Source organism: Acomys russatus, chromosome 24, assembly GCF_903995435.1.
Source record: "Acomys russatus chromosome 24, mAcoRus1.1, whole genome shotgun sequence".
Lineage (NCBI taxonomy): Eukaryota > Metazoa > Chordata > Mammalia > Rodentia > Muridae > Acomys > Acomys russatus.
The window spans coordinates 8,942,345-8,964,861 of record NC_067160.1 but is presented as its reverse complement, the minus strand read 5'-3'; the positions used below and the strand labels follow the sequence as shown (position 1 = coordinate 8,964,861).

Here is a 22,517-nt window from a genome sequence, read left to right as displayed (position 1 = left end):
CACACACACACACACAGACACACACACACATACACACACACACACAGCTAAGGTCAGGTGGGTGGACTGGACTCTGGGCTGGAGAAAGGGCACAGTAAGCTCAGCAGGATTACATCTGCAGTTGATCCGGGACGCGGGGTTACTTCATGCCAAAAAACATGGAGGCACAGTTGACGCTACACAGTTGGAGCATGGCTAATCTTAGGCGCAGTCTATGGAGGGGAGCTGGGGAAGCTATGGCAGACATTTTCTGCACACGCTAACAACCACCACAGAACCAGAAGGCTTTGCCATTTCTCTCTGAGCCTCATCCTGGGAGAGGGTCGCTCCACTATTCCTGCATGGGTCTGAGGCTGAGGATTGCTTGACAAGGCCTTGCCTTTGTCAACAACACACACTCACCCAGGCCCTGCCTCTCAGGGCTTTCATGCACTGTCCTGTGACAAATGCACTAACAGGATGTGTTTACTGCCTGAGCACAGAACTAGTTCATTATGGGCCTAAATACATTGTTCCTAAATACATTTTTGTCAGTAAACATCTAAGTATGACAGAAGGAAGATTACTATGGCATTTTGGTCAATTAAAAGTCATAAGCAGCAATAAGAGCAAGCAACTAAAGGTGATCTTAGGTAAATATATATTAGACCAGTGATTATCTATTCATTGAAATAAAATAAAGCAGGATAATTTATAAATTGTATACCTTGATACCTGTTCTGGGAGGTTTACAAGTCTGACTAAACGATGAACCTGAGCGTGTATTTTCTCCAGTTATGCTGCAGCATTTTTTTTTTTTTAGGTTTTCTTTTAATTGGCAAATCGAAGCACAAACTTGCCTCTTTTGCCCTTGTTCCTCCTCCAAATCACAGAACCATTAAACTTTTAATCCATGGTGATTCCTGCTAAGTACCGGATTTGTTACAGCACGCTAAAAGAAGCATGCCCTTTAGCGTGAGGTGTGTCAGGGATAGTTAATTGCGGTGCACAGGAAACCCCTTCCCAGCTGGATGTGATAAGATGTGACACTGATGTTCACACCACGGACTGGCAAGCCTGCTCCTTCAGCCTCAGACCATCGCCCTAGCCTTCCTCCCAGCTGCAAAGGCTTCACAGCTTTTCTGCGCAATAAGGGGAGCTCACTGGCCATATTCCCTTCTGAGTTCAAACTACTGTGTTGATTATGGCATCTACTGTTTCCTATGTAGGTGGGCGAGCTGCACCCAGGCGCGGCATGAGAGGCTGGTATGATACATGGAAGCTGATAACAGTGCGTGGCGACGATGCTGTCATGTGTCCAGATATGCACTGTCATCACTGCTGTTCTTATTATGCTAATTTATCATCAGTGTAGAGAGCAAGTTCTACTTTCTCTACTCTCGGGATCATGGCAGGAGTCACATGGAATAGCAGCTGGGAATGAGGGAAGAACTTAATGTGGCACATTTCCCAGCGCCTCACCGGGAAACTCCTCTCCGTGGATGCTGACACTGTGTGAGGCCTCCGCTACCCAGTGCTTCATACCCTGCTGCCGCTGGGCCTCAATTCCACATCCTCCCACCAACACTAGCCACTTTTAGCTTTATCTTGCGACGTTAATCTTACTGAAAGATAGCAATAAGGCAAGAAAGATTAATTTGCAAATAACAGTAAGTGGCATTTACCGAGCACTTACTGCGCGGCAAGGCGTGATAGGCATCACTCCACATCTCCACGGCCCTTAGGTGGTTATCTTCTGATCACACTGTACTCCCTATCCTCCCTCAGTTTGCCATCCTCACTTGATCGTTACCTCCACCGTGCAGCTCAGTCCTTTGTTATCCTGCTCTGCAGATGAGGAGACTGAATCTTTACAAAGTAAAATGATCACGCACGCTCCACTGTCACGTGGCTGGGCTCTGAGCGCCTCGGAAAACACTCCCAAAGCCATCCTCCATCCAGAAGGAGAACAGGTGCATCCACATACGTGACTGCTTAGTGTGACTCTTTTAACGTACTATGCTCACGTGACCATTGCATTGGAGAGCGGATGACCACAGACTATTACCCCTAGACCACTTTTAACCACATGTAAATCACTACCTGCTTTTGCTTCAGCAGTCCCTTACTAGTCGCTTTGTGGCAGGTACTCAGTGCATGTCGGTTGTGCTGGTTGTCAGTACAAAAGCACAAGAAGCCCCCGTCCCCTGGTCACCTGCACCGTTCATGCGTTCTGCCCGGCAGAGAAGAGAGCGGGGTGTACGCTTCGTTACTGTACTGTTTTTGTGATGATACCACGGAGGCCACAGGAGATGCCCAGTGTAGCAGTTAATCTTTGGCATTCCTTTGACAGGCAGGCTCAGGACAGAGAGAACTCAAAGCAGGAACCGTTTCTTTTGACTTTTGGGTTCAGAGGGCTTACAGTGTTACATGGTTGCTTGTGACATCGGGAATCTGTGTCAGGGGGCCAGCTGTTCACTTAGTGGCCAGCCAGGAAGCAGAGACATGGGAATGGTGACTCAAAGCTGGCTTTCTCCACCTCTGTTCTCTGCTTCTCGTGCCCTCATCCCATGGGATAGGACTAGCCACGTTCAGAGCGATCCTTCCCTATTCAAACTCACTCAGTTAATGCCCTCTGGAAACACATCATGGACACCCACACAGACAGGCCTCTCCAATCTCCTACATGGATGGCATCTCACTTGGCCTACTGCATACTTAAATACACAAACTCCACAAGTTGTGCTCAGAAGTCTAATGGAATACTATCTACCGTATAATATATAAAGCATAGAAACATGTTGGCAAGAGAAGTCACTGTGCACCCATTTCTGAGTCTGTCCTCTTCTAGAGCCCTCCAGAAAACCCTCAGCAAAGAAGGGAGAGTTTATGCTTGTTTTCTTGCCAGAAGATGGAGAAGCTCCTAGAAGATATTTCTTCTAAAAGAAATGACACTAGAGTCTCAGAAAACAAAACCAAATAAACAAAAACCTCTCTAGTACCAGCCTTACCACGGGTCTACAACAATCACCGATCTGAAATCTCTTCAAAAAAGACAGTGACAGTTGGCTAAATGCCCTGGTGGTGTTATAGATTTTCTAGAGGAGGTCAGAAGACATTTGCCTGCTAAACTCTAACAACTTAGGTATTCCCTCAAAAGGCACATATTTATTATTTAACTGCTATTCACACACACACACACACACACACACACACACACACACACACACACACACATATCCATCTCACAGTCTCAGTCCATATTTTGCTGATATAACAGCATATCTAAGACAGGGTAGTTTATAAAGAGCCAAGAGTCACATCGTACAGTCCCAGAGAATGAGAAGTCCGAGATCAAGGCCTGCACTTGACAAGGACCTTTGTGCTGTAGAAGACATCACACAGCAAAGACAAGAGGTCAGACTGACAGACTCACTCCCATCTTCTTGTGATGAAGGCATTGCTCCACTCATGAGGGTGAATGCTTATGAGCTAAACAGCTGCCATGGTCCCAGTGTCCCACACTAACAAACAGCTGCCATGGTCGCAACTGTCCCACACTAACAAACACCTGCCATGGTCCCCACTGTCCCACACTAACACCTGCCATGGTCCCCACTGTCCCACACTAACAAACACCTGCCATGGTCCCCACTGTCCCACACTAACATCTGCCATGGTCCCCACTGTCCCACACTAACACCTGCCATGGTCGCCACTGTCCCACACTAACAAACACATGCCATGGTCCCCACTGTCCCACACTAACATCTGCCATGGTCCCCACTGTCCCACACTAACACCTGCCGTGGTCCCTACTGTCCCACACTAACAAACACCTGCCATGGTCCCCACTGTCCCACACTAACAAACACCTGCCATGGTCCCCGCTGTCCCACACTAACAAACACCTGCCATGGTCCCCGCTGTCCCACACTAACACCTGCCATGGTCCCCGCTGTCCCACACTAACACCTGCCATGGTCCCCACTGTCCTGCACTAACATCTGCCATAGTCCCCACTGTCCTGCACTAACACCTGCCATGGTCCCCACTGTCCCACAGTAACACCTGCCATGGTCCCCACTGTCCCACACTAACACCTGCCATGGTCCCCACTGTCCCACACTAACACCTGCCATGGTCCCCACTGTCCCACACTAACACCTGCCATGGTCCCCACTGTCCCACACTAACACTTGCCATGGTCCCCACTGTCCCACACTAATATCTGCCATGGTCCCCACTGTCCCACACCATTGACACTAGGGGTTACATTTCCAAAACATGAATTTTAGGTAACATATTCAAACCATAGCACTTATCTTTTAGGGAATTTAGGGAGTTTCACACTAGGATCTTGACCCCGCCAGTACCTTTCCAATTTCAAAAGAACAAACCCTGGAAGATGTTCAGTGACTGAAAGTTGGCCATGGATTCATGTTGGTCATTTGCTTTAACAAACATTCCACGTGGCCAGCTGTAACTAAAATGTGTTGGAGGTTACTCAAGAGAACCTAGAGAGGGAAGTAATGTGTAAGGTCAAGAGAGGATCTGCTCCTGAATAGCATAGTTTAGATACTAGAAAAGACCACAAACCTCCCTTTAAACAGATGGAAGAAGGATGCATAATATAATAACATTCTTGATCAGAAAATTGGGGAGGGGTGAAAAACAGGTTAATGGGGGAAGCAAAAATATATTTATATAATATACATATTATATATATTATATATAATTTATACTTGGGAATAAAATATTCCCATATTGAAAGAAGCATATATTTTTAAGAAACATGAATAAATAAGGTAATAAAACTGTGTCGTTCCCTGTACAAGCTACTGAGAAATAAGGTGGTGGTTGACAGGGAAGTAGGTAAGTCAGAATAGATCCAGTTGACTTCGCAACACTGTGTCACCATAGACGCAGCCGCCCCACCCCCCCACCCTCCCACCCCCGTTTCAAAAGCCAGGTCAAATGCACTTACAATAAACAAGAAATGGGCTTCCTGGTTTGCAGGTATCACATGACTGTTGCAGAACACCGAGATCATCTATTAATCAGGAACAGAAGGGTTAAAGGAAACGCCCTACCTATCTTCTCTCTCTAAATCACTAATTGATTATAAGGTATCCTGGCAAGCAAAACAAAACTATTTGCAGTGTACGAGTTCACACCACTTATTTTTTTTTTTCTGACTTTGGGAATTAAATTGAGTTGTTTGTTAATGGGCATGTATGCCTATTTACAAAGCACGGGGGTGTGAGGAAGTCAGAGGAGAGCAGGAAGGTGAGGCAGAAGGCGGTGAGCAGAGGAGGGGTCTGCAAACACGGCCCTTCATGCCCCAGCCAGGACACAATGCTCTTCATATGTCAGGGGAAAATCGGGAGAGCTCAGGGAGTGGGGGATGGGAGGTTGGTCAGCAGATGAGCATATGTACAATTACATACTAATATGTTATAAAGTTATTGCGATAAGCCAGTGTTAACCTGCCACAACATTTTGCCATCACAGGGTGCTTCTCCTGGCCTTTGTAAGAAAGCCATGGTGCAGGAAAACAGTGAGTCCCAAGGTTAGGAATAAAGAGAACATTTAAGTAAAGGCTACACAGAGTGGTAGAGCACAGGGTGCCATGGGAGGAAACTTCCATTAAGCATACTAAGTACAAGCAAGGAAAACTAATTTATAAATATTTCAAATCTGATGAAATCCTGAAAGTGTTCTAACTGACAAGGGATAACAATTGGAAGCTAATTGTATAATCCTCATTTATTTGAAATGTCGCTGGCAGCTATTATTTATTGTTCGGCTGTTATTGATTTATTTTAGTAATTATAGGAAGCTTTCACATACTCATTATTTCCATTCTACGGTACTATTTTTACCCGTTTTTAAGTTTCTCAAATGGCAACTGAACAGCAGGCGTGTTTAGGCATAAAAACCCAACAGCAGAAATGGATTGCTCTTGCAGGAACAGGAAGCCTCCCTCCGTGCTGGCTTTTGTGTGGACCAACGGCATAGGCTGTCACCTAAAGACGGCCCCCATTGGGAAAGCAGGCAGCGAGGCTCTGCTCACACAGGACACCTGGCCAAACTTGGGGTCAGCCAAGCAAAGGTCAATTTCAGAATACCCGTGACCCAAATGACGCACATACGCAATGATAGTTAAAATTATTACCGTTTTTAGCTAGAATTTCAAGTTTAACTAGAAGTCCTGTGTGTTTTTACTTGCTAAATGTAGCAATTGTAAAACCGGGTCTTCCTAGTTTATTTGTGGTAAGTGAGGAAAAGAAGTCAATGAAAAGACAGAACCGGAGAGGTCGGGGACATGCTCTCAATTCAACTCACCCACCTCGGCCGGTACCTCGAAGCAAACTGTAGAGTCCATAATTATCCAGACCATTGGGAAGTGGGAAGGGCCTACAAATCAGTTATGCTTTTTGGTTAAAACAGATTCGCTGCACCCCCCACCCTGAGAAATAATTCACATTACAGAAGTTATTGCTTTTAAAAATCTGCTCATGAACACATGCAGATTGTTGACCTCTGATGGAAAAGTAGGAGCTGTCTATGGATGGCGTTCTCAGGACTTCCCACGTTCTACCCCTGATACAGAGAAGCTGCGGCGAAATCGAGGCAATTGTGAGCAGTCAGCCCCTGCTTCCCCTGGGTGGCTGCTCTCCACTGTGTGTAAAATGACCAACTCCACTGTGTGTAAAATGACCAACTCCACTGTCCCAGACACAGACAATCCGGACAAACCAAAGCTTCTCTAGAGGCTTTCATTGAATAGACGCAGAACACCGTCTAGCATTTCATGAGAATATGTCAGGACCTTACAATATTCTAGTTCTCAACCCATGGACATAATTTGTTTCTTGGGCTTTGGAATGATACACACGAGATACTTCTAAAACAAAGTCCGCCATACAATGTGAAGACGCCTGGGGACATGACTTTCCCAAAAAGAATTTTTTTAGAAGTTGATTAAGATTATGAATTATCTAAATCATATCTTATTCTGATTAAAATGGCATGCATTACACCCTGGAATTTCAAGAATAACATTTTTTAAATCTTAAATAGCTTTTTAGATTTCTCTCTCTCTCTCTCTCTCTCTCTCTCTCTCTGTCTCTCTCTCCCTCTCTCTCTCTCTCTTTCTCTTCCTCCCTCCTTCCCTCCCTCCCTCCGTGTATGTGTGTGTGTGTGTGTGTGTGTGTGTATGTGTATGTGTGTGTGTGTGTATGTGTGTGTGTGAACACTGCATGCACAGGTGCTCATAGGTGGCAGATGTGGCAGATTGCCAGGAGCTAGTGTTGCAGGCAATTGTGAGCTACGTCACACGAGTGCTGGGAACTGAATTCAAGCACTCTGCAAGATCAGTACATACTCTTAACTGCTGAGCCATCTGGAGAGATGGCTTATCTTGAATCATTAATTATGTGTAATCACTTAATCTAGGCAAATATCCAAGAATTTTTATTTTAAAAAATATGAAATTAAAGGTTCCAAAGGGACTTTCATACCACACGAGAGATAGGGAAAAAAAACCAAAAACAAATTATGGACATTTTAGTATGTACATCCCTGTCCGCCTATATGCCCGTTACGCCATTCACAGAACAAGAACTCTAAGAAATCATTGTTGTTATTACTAAGAACAGTAACAAGGACATATTATTCCCTTTACTATCTTGTTAATTTTCATTATCTCTGCTTTCAAAAACTTTCAACAAGTGTTACTTTCTGATAGAAAGAAAAACCTAGGGATGGCCCATTTAAAAGCATATTTCATCTGCTAACACTCCATGAAATCCAACAGAAATTGTTTTTAAAATTTCAAGACGAGGTCATTTCATGACAGAAGCTATTTTCCAAAATTCTTAATGTCTCTTCAGACAGCTTCAGCTTGATGCCTGAACTCCCCCTGCTCTGCGCATATACACAAACAACCAAGTATTGGCTGTCTACATAAAATTTGAAATGTGCAAATGCTTTCTGCTGCCTTGTACCACGGCTTAAGCGTGCATTAGCAGAGAAGCAGGAAAGCGCCGTGGTGAATGCACAACACAACACCGTCAGGCCTGGTAGTGCAGTTCCAACATACACATTGCAAAGAGAGGGACAAATACAACTGGACTGTAAGCAAAACATAGCTATCTTGATGCCTCTTCCCAGAGAAGGTCCACGCTGGACCATGTCCACAATTTCAGATCTGTGGGTCCCGGACAAACAGCATAAAGAAGTCTGGAGAAATGACAGTGACTCCAAAGTGAAGGTAAGCTTTTCCTCTTGAGGGCCTCATGGGCTCCTCCCACCTCTTTTTCCCCCTTCTTTCCCTTTTTCTTTTCTTTTCTTTTCTTTTCTTTTCTTTTTCTTTTTTTTTTTTAATTTACAGACACATTAGCACATGTAGTCAGCTTTGGCAGAACACCAAAATCCGGGTGGTGGACCATCAATTGACCATTACCATAAAAAGAGCTGCTAAATGAGAAACCGTGTGCTTGGGATAAAACTCATTTCATGCTTTCAAAAGCACACAGTGGCTTCTAGCGAGATAGTGGCCCTGGGACTTGCTGAGACAGATTGGTGAACACAAATGGTTTGCTCCCGATGTGACTGCTTAGCCATGCTTTACATATGCTGGCAGCGAACAGGGTTCCAGGGCCTTCTAAAAAGCACAGACTCATCTATAACATTAAAGCTGGAGACTATAAACAGCAACCTCAAGTGCATTTAGCAAGAGAAACATTCACATATGCGCTCAAATCCCATGTGCCATGTTTGCTTCCAATCAATAGGACCACATTTCTCTGTGCCCCTACCATACCCAATGCATAATAAGCACAATGCTATCTCAATAGGACACAACATTCACATCCCGTTCTTGTTTAGAAACAGTTTCTGGTCACATAAAATTAAGAGTGCAGCAGAACCCAAGCAACAGGACCTATCTCCTAGGAGACTGACTTTGACCCTGCCCTATCTTGTTGGTTTTCCAGTAGCCCATACTTTAAATGCTACATCAGCCCTTTCGGGGCACAGTCATCTGGTCATTTAGCTCCCCCAGGTGAGCCTTCCTCAGGGAAAGTTACATTTCAATGATAAAATATGCTACATTTAAAATAGCACATCCAGTCCGTGCATGCTCCATAAAGAAATGCTGTTCATTTTCCCCCTCTTGGTCAGCACACCGTCACCAGAAACCAATTACTGCAGACTGTCCACTGCCCGACAGGTCATAACTTTTAATTATTAATAATGTCAAGCTTAACAAGGTGTCATCTCCAGTATGCAAGCCACTGCTCTCACTTTCTCAGCTACCCTGTAAACATGATTTGTTTCTCCTACATATTTTTCATGTCAAAGATTCTGCAGAACATATTTGGCTTATAGCCTTTTTTAATATACCTGAAACACATAATAACACTGCTAATTGCCTACTTCCAGTAATGATAGCAAATCGCATATCACTGACTTGTTCTGAATGTTTAAAATGCAGAGGAAGTCACCTGCTGGTAAGATGTCCTCGGCACACAGCTAGTACAGGGGGCAAAAAAAAAAAAAAAAAAAAAAAAAAGAATGCTTATCACACCCATTTAGAGAGTTACTTCCCAATAAAATTAAAGGCTGTTCTATTTGCCCTTCAATTTTCCCCTTCAGAAGTGCCGGCCCAATACAACAATCACCGCTGATGACTCCACAGGATTCAAAACAACAGCTGAAAGAATCTGCCACTGGCACCCCAGACCCCAGCATCCAAGTCTGAGAATAAAGATGCTCACCTCTGCTAGGAAGTCCACTCCACATCCTGGCAGGGATTTCAGCTGCTTTGCAAGCAACCAAGTTGGATAAACAAAACTTCCAGGATGTGGCCAGTGTGATGTACAGTGCTCCCGGGACTTGGCTCCAGCCCGATTATCCGTGACAGCCGCACGCTACATCAGTGCTGCTCAGAACCTTCCCGTTGCTGGCTTATTGCACTCTCACTGAAAATCCTTCACACGCTGGCAGCATTTTAGGGAAGGACGGGCACGCTCTGAGTCATTTGTTAAGAAAGCAGAGCAGTTTCAATCTGGATCTCTACGCGTGCTGAAACCAAGCAGCACTGTCAACGTACGCGTCGGAGGTGGATTTGTGCCGAGAAACAGGCAACCTAAGCCTTCATTATCAATGCATGAAATCAGCCACTGTGATCAAATTCAAGCAAACCACAAAAAGGATGCAATTATGAAAGGGCTCCTCAGATTTAGCAACAAACCTTGTGGAATGAAGAATCATCTTTCAAAATTGTGTGAATGTTAAAAATAGCTTTTGCTTTTCAGCAATAAGCATGGTACAGAGAGGAAATCAGTAGTCTATAGTGTAAGGACTAAGCATTAAGGCTGCAAAAACCAAAATAGCTACACAGTTCCTAGGACTTCTTCATTCATAAACGAAGTCACTAGAGTCTATGACAATTATGATGAAAATTTCCATATATTTTACAATGTCTATTAAGAAGCAAGCTAAATACCCTTTAACTCTTAGATGTCATCAGTGAATTCAGATGACAGGGAAACTGTGCAGTGCTAGCACTAGGACAAGATGCTATCAGTTTTACTCTAAGATAAGTTCTTAAACAGCAAAAGTGTAAATTTATTCTGTGTGACAAAAAGAAAAACCATGTAAGAGAGGGCATATTTTCAATGCCATAACTTCACTTCTATTTTTTTTTTTTTTAAGAAAGCATATAGGTTCATTAAACTCATAAATTTCACTTCTGGCCAACCCCAAATTTAGATATTTACCTTCTCACATTATTATTCTTCCTCTTTTGTTACTAACAAATAAGATGCAAGCGCCAGCTGATGGGGTCTTTAAAAGGTAACCCAGAAAGGAGCCATGATTCGAGTGCAGAATAGATGGCTTTGATGTGTGCATGCAAGGTGGCGAGCAAAAGAAGACACGACCCATTTGCCATAGATCACCCAGATAACTCGATGCAATTTCGAACAGGCTGCACTCACAGAGAACAGTCTTCCTAACAGGGCTGCACTCACAGAGAACACTCTTGAGGTTCTGTTCCAGTTTTTAAACCAGGTTTTAGGTTCTCACTGAGTCTGTGAGGGCGGAGCGAATCAGGACGTGTGCAGTGAGGCCATATTTAACTTGAGAGTCTGTGGCTGACTGGATCAGCGCTAGTACTGTGACTGCCTCATGTGATGCTTTCAACAGTGTGTGCCACTAAAACACCTGTGTAAAACTGAGCAGTAGATGTACCATTCATTTACATGCCAGCATTTTGGAGCAACATCAAACAAGGCACGCCCACTGGGGTTCCTCCCCCTGCTTCTAGACGCAGGGTAGACTCCTTGCACTCCGCTAGTTAGACACTTTTCTTGGAGACAGAATACAAGCATATACATAGACATAGACATATGCATAGCATCGTATGAATGCACATGTTCAGGCACTGTCACCTTTCGCAATTATTTCTTCCTCTTAAATGCCACTTATTTTGTGAAGACCCTAAGGCAGCAGTTGAATGTATCATGAGACCATGACACTGAACATCTCAGAACTCCCAACTGCTCAATGCGCTTGTATTATTTCTTTGTTCCCCCCCCCCCATTCTTCCCCACCCCTTCCTCCTCTAGACACAGACACAAGTCTCATCTTATAGAATAGTACACGGAAGGTCCTTCCATTATTATTGCTACCAAAGAGCCTTAGCAGTAAGATAATAGTGTAAAACGATGGAGCAGGAGAGACGGCTCAGCAGTTAGCAGCATGAGCTGCTCTTGCAGAACACCCGGCTTCCGTTCCCAGCACCCACGCGGTGGCTCACAACCTCCTAGGGTTCCAGTTCCAAGAAGATGCCCTCTTCTGCACTGCAAGGGCACCAGACACACATGGTTTACATACGTACATGAAGCTATTCACACATACATGTAAGATAAAAGTAAACGAATCAAAAACTCTGATATGTATGCAGTTCCTTTTCATAAAACATGTAGTTTGTGGTGCACCCCAGATACCGATATTTTTGTCTCTTTGGAAGGTGACCCTCTACTTATACCACAAGCGACCATCACGACATATCCTACAAGATCTGGGGAGATAACTCTAATCAGACACACTAACATTTCTGTAGCGAAATATGCATATTCATATAAGGCAGAATAAGTAAGCATTACAATTAACCTCAGATCAGTTCAGGCCAATTTTCCCATCAGTCTGAATTATGAAACTCCCTGGGCTTTGAAACTTCTTAGGTTGGAAGACTTGCACAGCGAAGACTGCAGACCTGATGAAGGGTTTCTGCTTAAAAGCCCTGGCTTGGAAAGTGGTGCCTGGGCGGGGCTTCTCTTGCATAAGCAGCAGACTTGGAGGGCAACGGTCCTTCAGCAGGATAGGCACAAAAGGGAAGGTACTGGGAGGTCTGAGGTACAAAGCAGAGCAGAAAAGTGGCAATAATACAGGATGACAAAACTAGGACATGGGAACCTAAGACAAGAAGAAGCCATCCAGGATCACTGCACAGCGACTAATGCCCCCACATAATAATATCAACAATCCACTGGTTATTGGTATAAGGCAGAGGGGTGTGTGTCTGTGTGTGTGTGTGTGTCTGTGTGTGTGTTGCATACATGTGAGTGTGCAGGACATGGGAAGGTCAAAGCAGGACACTTGAGTGTTCTCTATCATGGTCCTCCTTGTTGACTCGAGGCAGGGTCTCTCACTGAGGTGGAAATGCATGCTCTAAGCCAGGCTGGCTGGCCAGCAAACCTTCAGGATTTGTCTGTCCCTGACCAGTGCTGGGGTCACAGGCAAGTGTAGCCCTGTCCAGCTTTTTACCTGGTTGCTAAGGATTTGGAATTAGATCATTCTGTTCGAAGACAGGAACATTCAAACCTGCTCACACCATCTCTTTAGCCCCAAGTACCCTGAAGCCGCTACATTAAAGTCAAGAAGAAATGGTAGAAGGAAGGTACTTGCCAAATGTTTTCCGAATGAGCATGAAAGATTGGGATTTATGCTTTTCTTACTCTATTCTCATTGTACCCATACACAAAATATCCAGAATACTAACGTCACGTGGGGACTCTGTTAAAGTTTCTTTTTTATTTGTGTGTGCTACTGCACAGTATTAACTGTGGAGTTCTTCAAAATCACTTGCAAAGACAAATTCATCACCATAAATCTTTACAATAAATACAACCATGATTATGCATTTATTTGGAGTTCTTCTTCTGAGTAGACCTCCCAAATGCTGTACTTTAAAAATGATTTTTTTTTACATGTATGGATTCTTTGCATGCATGTGTATCTATATACCATGTGCATGTGACCGTGGAAACCGCAAGAGGCTGTTGGATCTACTGGAACTGGAGTTACAGATGGCTGAGAGTCGCTATGTGGATACTAGAAATTGAAACTGGGTCTTCTGGAAGAGCGGCCAATGTTCTTACCATAAGCCATCTCTCCAGTGTCCCAAATACTGTACTTTCAAAAGTAAGTCTTGTTCAGACCTTAACTTGAACTTTGTTTAAGGCTTTGATCCTGCATAATACCAGCCACACTCTTGGAGCATGTTCTGTTCACTTTGGGAAGTAGGCTTGCTCTGGGGAGGGTCACAGAGGGTGGGGGTATGAATAGACATCTTCAGAGTGTGCGGCCCTGGAACATGAGTGCAGGAGTCATTTTTATAAGGAAAGAAGAAAACTGCATGTTTCTGGTGGTTTGTGGGTCTTTTGTTTTTGTTTTGTTTTACATAAGTCCAATTGTCTCTTTAGCTACCAGAGTGACCTATTGATGGTTTGAGAGTTATTTTAACTTGTAAAAGTAGCTGGCTTTCCTGGATGATGGGGAACACTTACAGAATACAATCATAATACCCTTACCTAAAGGCCATAATCTCCTGACATATACCTCCAAAGCATGCTTATACAGGAATAGGTGAACTTCAGACACCTATAGGCCAACAGTTTTTGGACTTACAATGCTCCTAAGTATGCAACCTCTGGAAATAAAGTGGGTCAACACAGAAAAACCAAGGCCAAAAAGCAACACCACAGCCAGGTGCAACATTACCACAGGATCTCTAACTGAGGCAGCCTCCTTCCTGTGATGCTATTACAACATCGCTGTGAAAAGAGTCAAGTCAGTCAGGCTGACAATACACTTGTCCCATGGCAGAGAGTGAAGTCATTAATTTTACATCACCATTGAGCTGGTACCCAAAGCCTTTCTTCCTAGACCACTTTAAAAGTGATAACATTTCTTTTCCAAGAAGGCATCAGTGTTTTAAAAATACCTTTGATGATTCAAAACACTTGCTACCAAATGCTTGCCCTAATGGCCTAAGACTTGAGGTTCACACTGAAAAGTGTTGCTATTTACTTTTCAAACTCTAAAAACTAATACTTGGTGCCAGACAGCCCTTATCTTTTGGAAAATAAAATATACATGAAAGTTCGCAGCCCAAAGCACTCTTCAAACACAAGTCCTTAACTGAAAAAACAAAATGCTAACCACTCCTTTTTAATTCTTGTACATTTCTTTTGTTTAAGGACATATGTGCATTCATTCTTTAGACTCCTGTACTTACATAATCAGCACCTTTGCTTACCATTTTAACCACTGGTACAGAATTTGGAGTTCTTTTATGATGATGATTTCAAATCTACCTCCTTGTAGTTTAAAATCTTGAAGCATTTAGGGGGGAATTAGAGTGACAACTTCAGCCTGCATCCTGTTTCCAAATTACTCTCATTAATAAGGGCCTCGATCTCAGCAATTTCAAATGCTGTGCCCCATGGCCCATATCTGTTTGCAACCCGTGTTCTGAGAATTTTCTGTTTCAATGTTGTGTAAACACTGCTCCCCAAATATCCCCTGATAGGCCAATAAAGCAACTTACTGCCAACCACTGAGCAGGGTAGAGAATAGGGCTGGACTTCTTGCCAGGGGAGGAGAAGGTAGAGGAGGAAGTAGGGGATTCAGCCATGGGAGAGGTCCAGGAGAGACCAGGAGAGAGAGAGCAGAAACAGGAAAAGCTACAAAGTGCAAGTATCTCTGGAATGTAAACTGAGAGGAAGCCAAATTAGCTTAGAGGGACAAAAAAAGGGTAATAACTGCTCGGTTTTTGTGCTGTGAAGCTTGTTTATTTAATTTTTATTTAATTAAATAGAACCTCAATCATTTGTGTGGTAGCCAGGTTAAGAGAGAAACAGACACAAACACAGTTTTATAAAAATAACTTAACAATAAGATTCTCAATTAAATATCGCTGGGAAAACAGGTGTGAGCCACCAATAGCATCCTTGCCTGAGAACAGTCAGCATTCTGTAATATACTTCAAAATGAAACAGTCACCAGTACAGGTGAGACAAAGGCTCGACTCAGGAAAGAACACAACATTCCCTGTGGTGTGTGATCAGCCTCTAAGTCCACATCAGGAAGAGACAGTTCCGGAGTTCTCTCATTAGGAGCTCATGTCTATCCTCAGGGGTCCAAGTGTGTATATTTAGGGCAGGCCCTTTTCCTCTAAAGCCCAATACTCCATGAATACTCATAGATTCTGCCCAATAAAAAGACTGTGCAATCATTATTATAAGAAAAACGTCTTGAAGGGGACTGGGGATAAGCACATTGTAACTAATTTAGTCACTTGCCCCACACTAAAATGGTCTTCACTTATTTGAATCAAAAATCAAAACAGGGCCAGAGAGATGACTGAGTGGCTAAGAATACTGGCTGATCTTCCAGAAGACCCAGGTTCCATTCCAAGCACCCACATGGCGGCTCACAACTGTCTGTAACTCCACTTCCAGGCGATCTGACACCCTCTTCTGGCTTCCCTGGGCACCAGGCACAGGTGGCGTGCAAAGTCATGCATGCAGACAAAACACTCATGCACACGTAATAAAATAATAATAAGTGAAATGAAAAAAAGAAAAACAATACATGGTATAGCACATACCTGCAAAGACACACTAAGGAGCTGGAAGCAGAGGATTGAAAGTTAGAAGCTTTCCTAGGATATATAATGAGACTCTTGTAAAAATACTTTAAAAATGAAAGGAAGTGGGAGGGAGAGAAGGTTAAAAACAAAACAAAACAAAACAAAAAAAACAAGACAACAAACAAAAACAAACCTACTGCAGTCCCACATGAGAGGATTCTCCTTGTTTGGTCTGCAACAAGCACACAAACTGTGTTGGCCTTTTTTCTTAACTCTTATCTTTATATCTAGAAATTTTCAATATCCCTGTAATATTTCTCCATCAGGGAGGGAGGTGATTTAAATACCCATTTTTATTCCTGAAAACTGGAGAATAAGCTCTCCTTCTCCCCCAACAACAAACAACTGATTCCCCTATAGATTTGCTAACGCATTAAAAATGGTTACAAAGTCTGTGAACATGTTCCTGCCTCTACGTGCATATCCACACACAGCCCATCATTTTGCGTGGTTCTTTGTTTTCCATACTCATTACTGTAAGTTCCACCCACTTGAGGGAATAAGGCAACTCCCTCACTTTCTGCAGGCTTTTGGCACCATCATGTGGTAGTTTTGTGTCACTGCAACTTCAAGCTTAAAGGCTTTTCTTTAATGTCCAGAAGAAATGCGCTTGAGGATAAATTTAGCATCTTGAGTATTCACGAGATGCAAGATGGGAGAAAGAAAGAGCGATCTCTGTATTCTAGCCTCCACACATGTTTTACTGGTACCCAGTACAGCATCTCGTCCCACAAGATGCTTAATAGCACCTTTTAAGACATAGAATAGGAACAAAATAAGGGAACAGTTTGAAAGGAAAAGCCACTCAAGAATCCTCGAGATACCAAGAAATGCACAGACACAGACTTTCACAATGTTTCACCTAGCAAACCATCTTCTCATCTTGTTCTTGGTCCTCACTCTATTACCTTAAATCCCTGCTGCACAGTACTCCCAGGGTTTTAGCATTCTAATCTCTCTCTCTCTCTCTCTCTCTCTCTCTCTCTCTCTCTCTCTCTCTCTCTCTCTTTCTCTCTCTCATTTTATTTATCATAATTAATTCACATTAATCCTGATTATTGCCCCCTCTCTTGTATCTTCCTGTTCCCACCCTCCCTCCCTCTCCCTATTTTCCTCCCTAGACCTCTGGCAAAGTTGTGAAAAAAGGGAACACTCCTCCACTACTCGTGGGAGTGCAAACTATTACAACCACTTTAAAAAGCAGTCTGCCTTTTCTCAGAAAATTGGGAATAGCGCTACCTCAAGACCCAGCAATACCACTCTAGGGCAAATACCCAAAAGATGCTCCACTACACAACAAGGACGTTTGCTCAACTATGTCCAAAGCAGCTCTATTCATAGTAGCCAGAATCTGGAAACAACCTAGATGCCCTTCAACTGAAGAATGGATAACGAAACTGTGGTACATTTACACACTGGAATACTACTCAGCTATTAAAAATAAGGAAATCTTCAAATTTGCAGGCAAATGGATGGAACTAGAAATGATCATCTTGAGTGAGGTAACCCAGACACAGAAAAACATGCATGGAATATACTCACTTATAAGTGGATATTAGCCCAACATAGATGTCCTCTGAGAGACTCCACCCAGCAGAGGATGGGGCAGTCCATAGGACTAGCAACTAGACGCAGGGCAGAGCAATGAGAGTTGTATGGAGGAGTGGAGGGGATGGAAGGACCCAGAGGAGTCAGGAGCCCCTCAGGGAGACCATCAAGGCTAGCAGATCTGGACCCTAGGGGGCCTACACAAACTGAAGCACCAGCCAAGGACAACGCATGCAGAGAAACTAGACCCTCTGTTCAGATATAGTCGATGGACAGCTCACTTTTCACAGTGTGGGAAGCAGGGACGGCCTCTAGCATTCTTATCTTATCCTGACACCCAATAGCCTGCCTGCGTCTAAACTCAAGCTCAATTTAAAATTCCAGAGGTGGGCCTAGGAGATGGCTCAGTCTAATGCAGTGTAAAGAGCTAGTCTGACCATCTAAAAGGGCATGCTCCTGTAATCCTAGCATTGCTGAAGCCCAAATAGGAGGACCTCTGGAGCTTCCTTACCAGCCCATATAGCGAGCTGCGGTTTCAGTGGATGAGCACACACATGCATGCACACACTCCTGAAAGACAAGTGAAATGGGCCTCTTGTAGAATGCAGGCAGGGTCGTTTCCCATCTTGACCTTGAGATACCCTGTGACTGACCAACTCTGACCCACAGGGTCACAGCAGCCTCACTTCTGCTCTCGTCACTCATGATGCTCCTTTGTCAATGCTGTCTATAGAAGCCAGGCTTAACCTCCCCAAATGAGCATGGCTACTGACGGCACCAACTGCCCAGACAGACATACAAGTGACACCATTAGTGGCCACCCACTTCTGAAGATGCAGAGTCTGCACGAACAACCTGCCTGAGGCTAGCACACATTTCTGACAATAAGGATCATCTGAAAATCATATTTTGGAAAAACCAAAAACCAAACAAACTAACCATTTTAAAGCCCTCTGGCTATCTTCCCAAACTTCCTAACTTGTCTTTCTTTCTAACTCTCCATTCCAGGCCCACCTCCATCTTTTGGATATGCCAACCTTGTTCTCAACTTGAGACCCTCAACATTGCCTTAGCTCCCCCTGGCCCACTGCCCTTGCATGACAAACTTACTTTTATTTAGCCTTAACATGTCCACCTTACAGGAGAGTTGGAAATTCCTTTCAAATTCATTGCAGATGAGAAGGACAAATTAACCTTTGAGTCAGTAAGCAACAGGAAAAGCCAAACGTTAGCTGAGGAGGTCCCTGAATTCTTTCCACTCTTTACTCTGTGTCTAATTTGCTGCATAAGCACTGAGAGATTAATGGTAACGGGGCTGGAGGGAAGACTTCAGACTTTGAGTCTGTGATGTCACAGAAAAAGGGCCTGCTCTCCTCAACTCTTACTTTCCTCAAATACAATGCTAGCAGCACTGCACTCGCTGTGAGAATGGATTTCAGCTGTCAACTTGACACAAAGGTAGGGTCACCTAGGGAGAGAGTTCCACCAATTGAGGAACTGCTCAGATCAGACTGGCCAATCGCCATGCCTATGAGGTATTTTTGCAATAGGACAGTCCAGCTCACGGTGGTGGGTGCCATCCCTAGGCACATCTGCCTGGGCTGTGTAAGAAGGCTAGCTGCTGCTGGGCGTGGTGGCGCATGCCTTTAATCCCAGCACTCGGGAGGCGGAGTCAGGCGGATCGCTGTGAGTTCGAGGCTAGCCTGGTCTACAGAGAGAGTCCAGGACAGCCAGGGATACACAGAGAAACCCTATCTCGAAAAACAAAAACAAACAAAAAAGAAAGAAAGAAAGAAAGAAAATGAAGAAGAAGAAGAAGAAGAAGAAGAAGAAGAAGAAGAAGAAGAAGAAGAAGAAGAAGAAGAAGAAGAAGAAGAAGGCGGCTAGCTGCTGAGCAAGCCAGGGGAAGCAGGCCAACAAACAGAGTTTTCTCTGGTCTCTGCATCAGTTCCTGCCTTGATGTTTCACATCTGGCCTTGAAGATGGACCACTTCCTCCTCTCAGTTGCTCTTAGTCAGTGATGTACCAGAGCAAGCGCAAACGTGGACGCCCACCTCACAGGCTCTAAGTCAAGGGCAGGTGTCCTTATTTCAGTCTTTCCAAGATGACCTCCTGTCCCAGCACACCTCTGACCCCATCTGGCTACGGGTCTCTTGCTGCAACCAGGCTCCTGGCCTGACCTATCTTATCTTTTAACATTATTTGTGGCCAAGCACTGCCTAGGGCAAGACCAGAAACAGCGTCCTAGCAGCAAACTCTTTCCCGATTCTGAGGAAACAAGATCATCAAAAGACCCAGAACGAAGTCAACTCCCACCAAAACCCCCAGGCAGCATGATTCTCCACGGAAGGTACAAACATTCCTGAAGGACACAGGGTGAACAAAACATAAAATGAGTATTTGTCACTCTAAGTTGGCAAGTGTCCTGCTGCTGACTCAAAGGACAAGGGCATCTGGCTATCAGAGGAAGAGGCATTACTCACTGCTGTGTGTGTGTGTGTGTGTGTGTGTGTGTGTGTGTGTGTGTGTGTGTGTGTGTGTGTGTGTATAGGGGAAGGGGTTGCTCTAAGCAACTGCATCTGTCCCTGCTGCACACACACAGCCTGCACACAGTATATCACACCTGTTCTGTGGCTTAGCTTCCATGGTAGACCCCAGTCTGGGCAGCGATCACTAAGCACAGACTTGGCAGTATGTGCCCCGCCTGATCTGTATCAATAAATGGGAGGTAAGCACACTACAGGGGGGTCGCAGTCCACAGACCCTGCCTTGCTCCTAACATCAGCCTCGCTTCTTCCAGCCTTCAGCTTAGTTGCCTTATTACACACTTATCTGAATGAAAACCCAGCGCTCTAGGCACGGATGATCCCTGACAGGTTGGGTAGCACAGGTGCACAACGGCAGCTTCCGCATCATCTGGGAAGCTCTCACGGGTAGCACCATCCCTGGCTTCAGGTGAGAATGACTGAATTAGTGGCTCACAGGTGGAGCCCAGAAATATGCCCTCTGGCAAGCTCTCCTGTTAGAGGTTACAAAATCACCCATTCAGCTCATCAACTGCTTTGACTGGGATAAGAACCGTGAGCCGTCACTGCAGCATGTGCTTGGGGCAAAGAGGATGTCGCGGCCTTTGTAGATTAGGCGACAGTCAGAAGGTCACCAGCCACCCTGCAATGACTGGAACAGACCACTTAGCGTGACTCTCCAAAACGTATGAGGAGTCTGAGCATCTTTGCCAGCGTGTGGCTGTTGTCACTACTGTTCAAACACTCTCACAGCTAATACAATGAAACCTCACGATGGCACCCCTCTTCTCCTGGTGGATAATTATGATGAACCTCTTTTTATGTACCTGCTGGTTATATTTCTTTTTTCCCTTTTGTGAAATATTTTTCCCACTTGTAGTCTTTGACTCTTTAGTATTGAGTTTTGAGTGTTCTTTATATATTGTAGATAGCAGTCACTTGCTAAATGTGTGGTTTTCAAATATTTCCTGCCTTTTAAAACCCAGAGGGCCCACGAATCATATAGAAGACCGTCAAGGCTGGAAGATCTGGACCCAGGCGGGCCTGCACAAATTGCTGTACCAACCACGGGCAATGCATGCAGTAAACCTAGACCCTCTGTTCACATCTAGCCCATGGACAGCGCATTCTCCACAGTTGTGTGGAGAGCAGGGACTGCCTCTGGCATGAACTCTGGTGCCCCCTATTTGACCACTTCCCCTCGGTGGGGAGGCCTGGTGGCACTCAGAGGAACGGGAAGCAGGCTACCAGGATGAGATCTGATAGGCTGTGATCATATGGGGGGGGGGGGGAGGAGGTCCCGTTCTATCAGAGGTCTAGGGGAGTAAAATAGGGTGAAAGAGGGAGGGAAGGAGAACAGGAAGATACAAATGAGGGGATAATAATCGGGATGTAATCTGAATAAATCATTAAATAAAAAAATTTAAAAATGCAAATTTATATTTTCATTATATTCACATAGTATTTCACGAAGCAAAAGTTTTAAACGTCTTGCTCAGTCCAATTAATCAATTTCCATTTCTGAAACATCCACCTGGTTTTAAGACTGAACTCAGCATTGGCCTCTGTCCTAGAGAGGCTCATTGCTTCCTATTTTTTACCTTTACATTTTACAGCTAGGTCTATGATCTATTTTCAGGTAACGCGCATTCATGCAGTTTTCTTTCCCCTTGTCTGCACATACAGCGATGAGAGCCTGTGCTCAGCTGTGCCCAGCCTGTGCACTGGTACCAACTCACATGTACAGTAGGCATTCTCACCTCAAGTAAGCTAACCTAGCTAATCCTTCAGCGCCCTGCCCAGACATGTGCTTCCATGGTAACTCTAAATCCCACCAGGTGGCGAACAAGACTCAGTCCTTCTTCCACGGGAATGTGTTTTGTTTTGTTTTTGCCCCCACATTTATCAACTATCAACTGAGGAGCTGAGCTGTGGAGGCGGCTCACTGGTAAATGCTTGCTGTACGCACATGAAGACTGAGATTGGGCCCTAGTTACCTACTTAAAAGTCAGCATTGTGGTATGTACGGTAACCTCAGTGCTGGGGTGGGTGGGGTGAGCCGGGCAGATCACAGTCCCATTGGCTAGCTTGTCTATCTGAAACAGCAAGACCCAGGTTCACTGAGAAACCTTGGCCCACCCACCCTGCGTGCTATTAAGGTGGGAACAATAGAGAAAGTCACTCAGGGCTGACCTCTGATCTGCACGTGAGTGCGCACGCACACATAAGCATAAACCCTCTCTGCCCTGCCACTAAATGAATAAAATCGATTCAGTAAATGTGTATGCGCTACTTTTAGGCTCTGGATTATTTCTCATTGATCTATGTGGCTATCCATTACAATCACACTGTCTTGCTTACTTTAACAGTCAGTCAGCCTTAATCCTGGACAGAGACACTTCACAGTTTATCCTTGTCAACATTGTTTTAGCTATTCTAGGATTTGTATATTTTTC

The 22,517-nt window shown here is 44.4% G+C and overlaps 1 protein-coding gene across 4 annotated transcripts in view; it reads right to left on the bottom strand.

The window, feature by feature from the left end:
- Positions 1 to 22,517, bottom strand: part of Znf385b (zinc finger protein 385B) — a 291,955-nt gene that overhangs the window by 264,521 nt on the left and 4,917 nt on the right. The window contains exon 1 of one of the 4 annotated variants that reach the window (XM_051166984.1): positions 9,765 to 10,505. The exons of the other annotated variants lie outside the window; for them this stretch is intronic. Coding sequence (XP_051022941.1) covers positions 9,765 to 9,789 — 25 coding nt within the window. The 5' untranslated portion in view covers positions 9,790 to 10,505. Of the gene's footprint in view, positions 1 to 9,764; positions 10,506 to 22,517 lie in introns of those variants that run through there. 4 annotated transcript variants of the gene reach the window in all.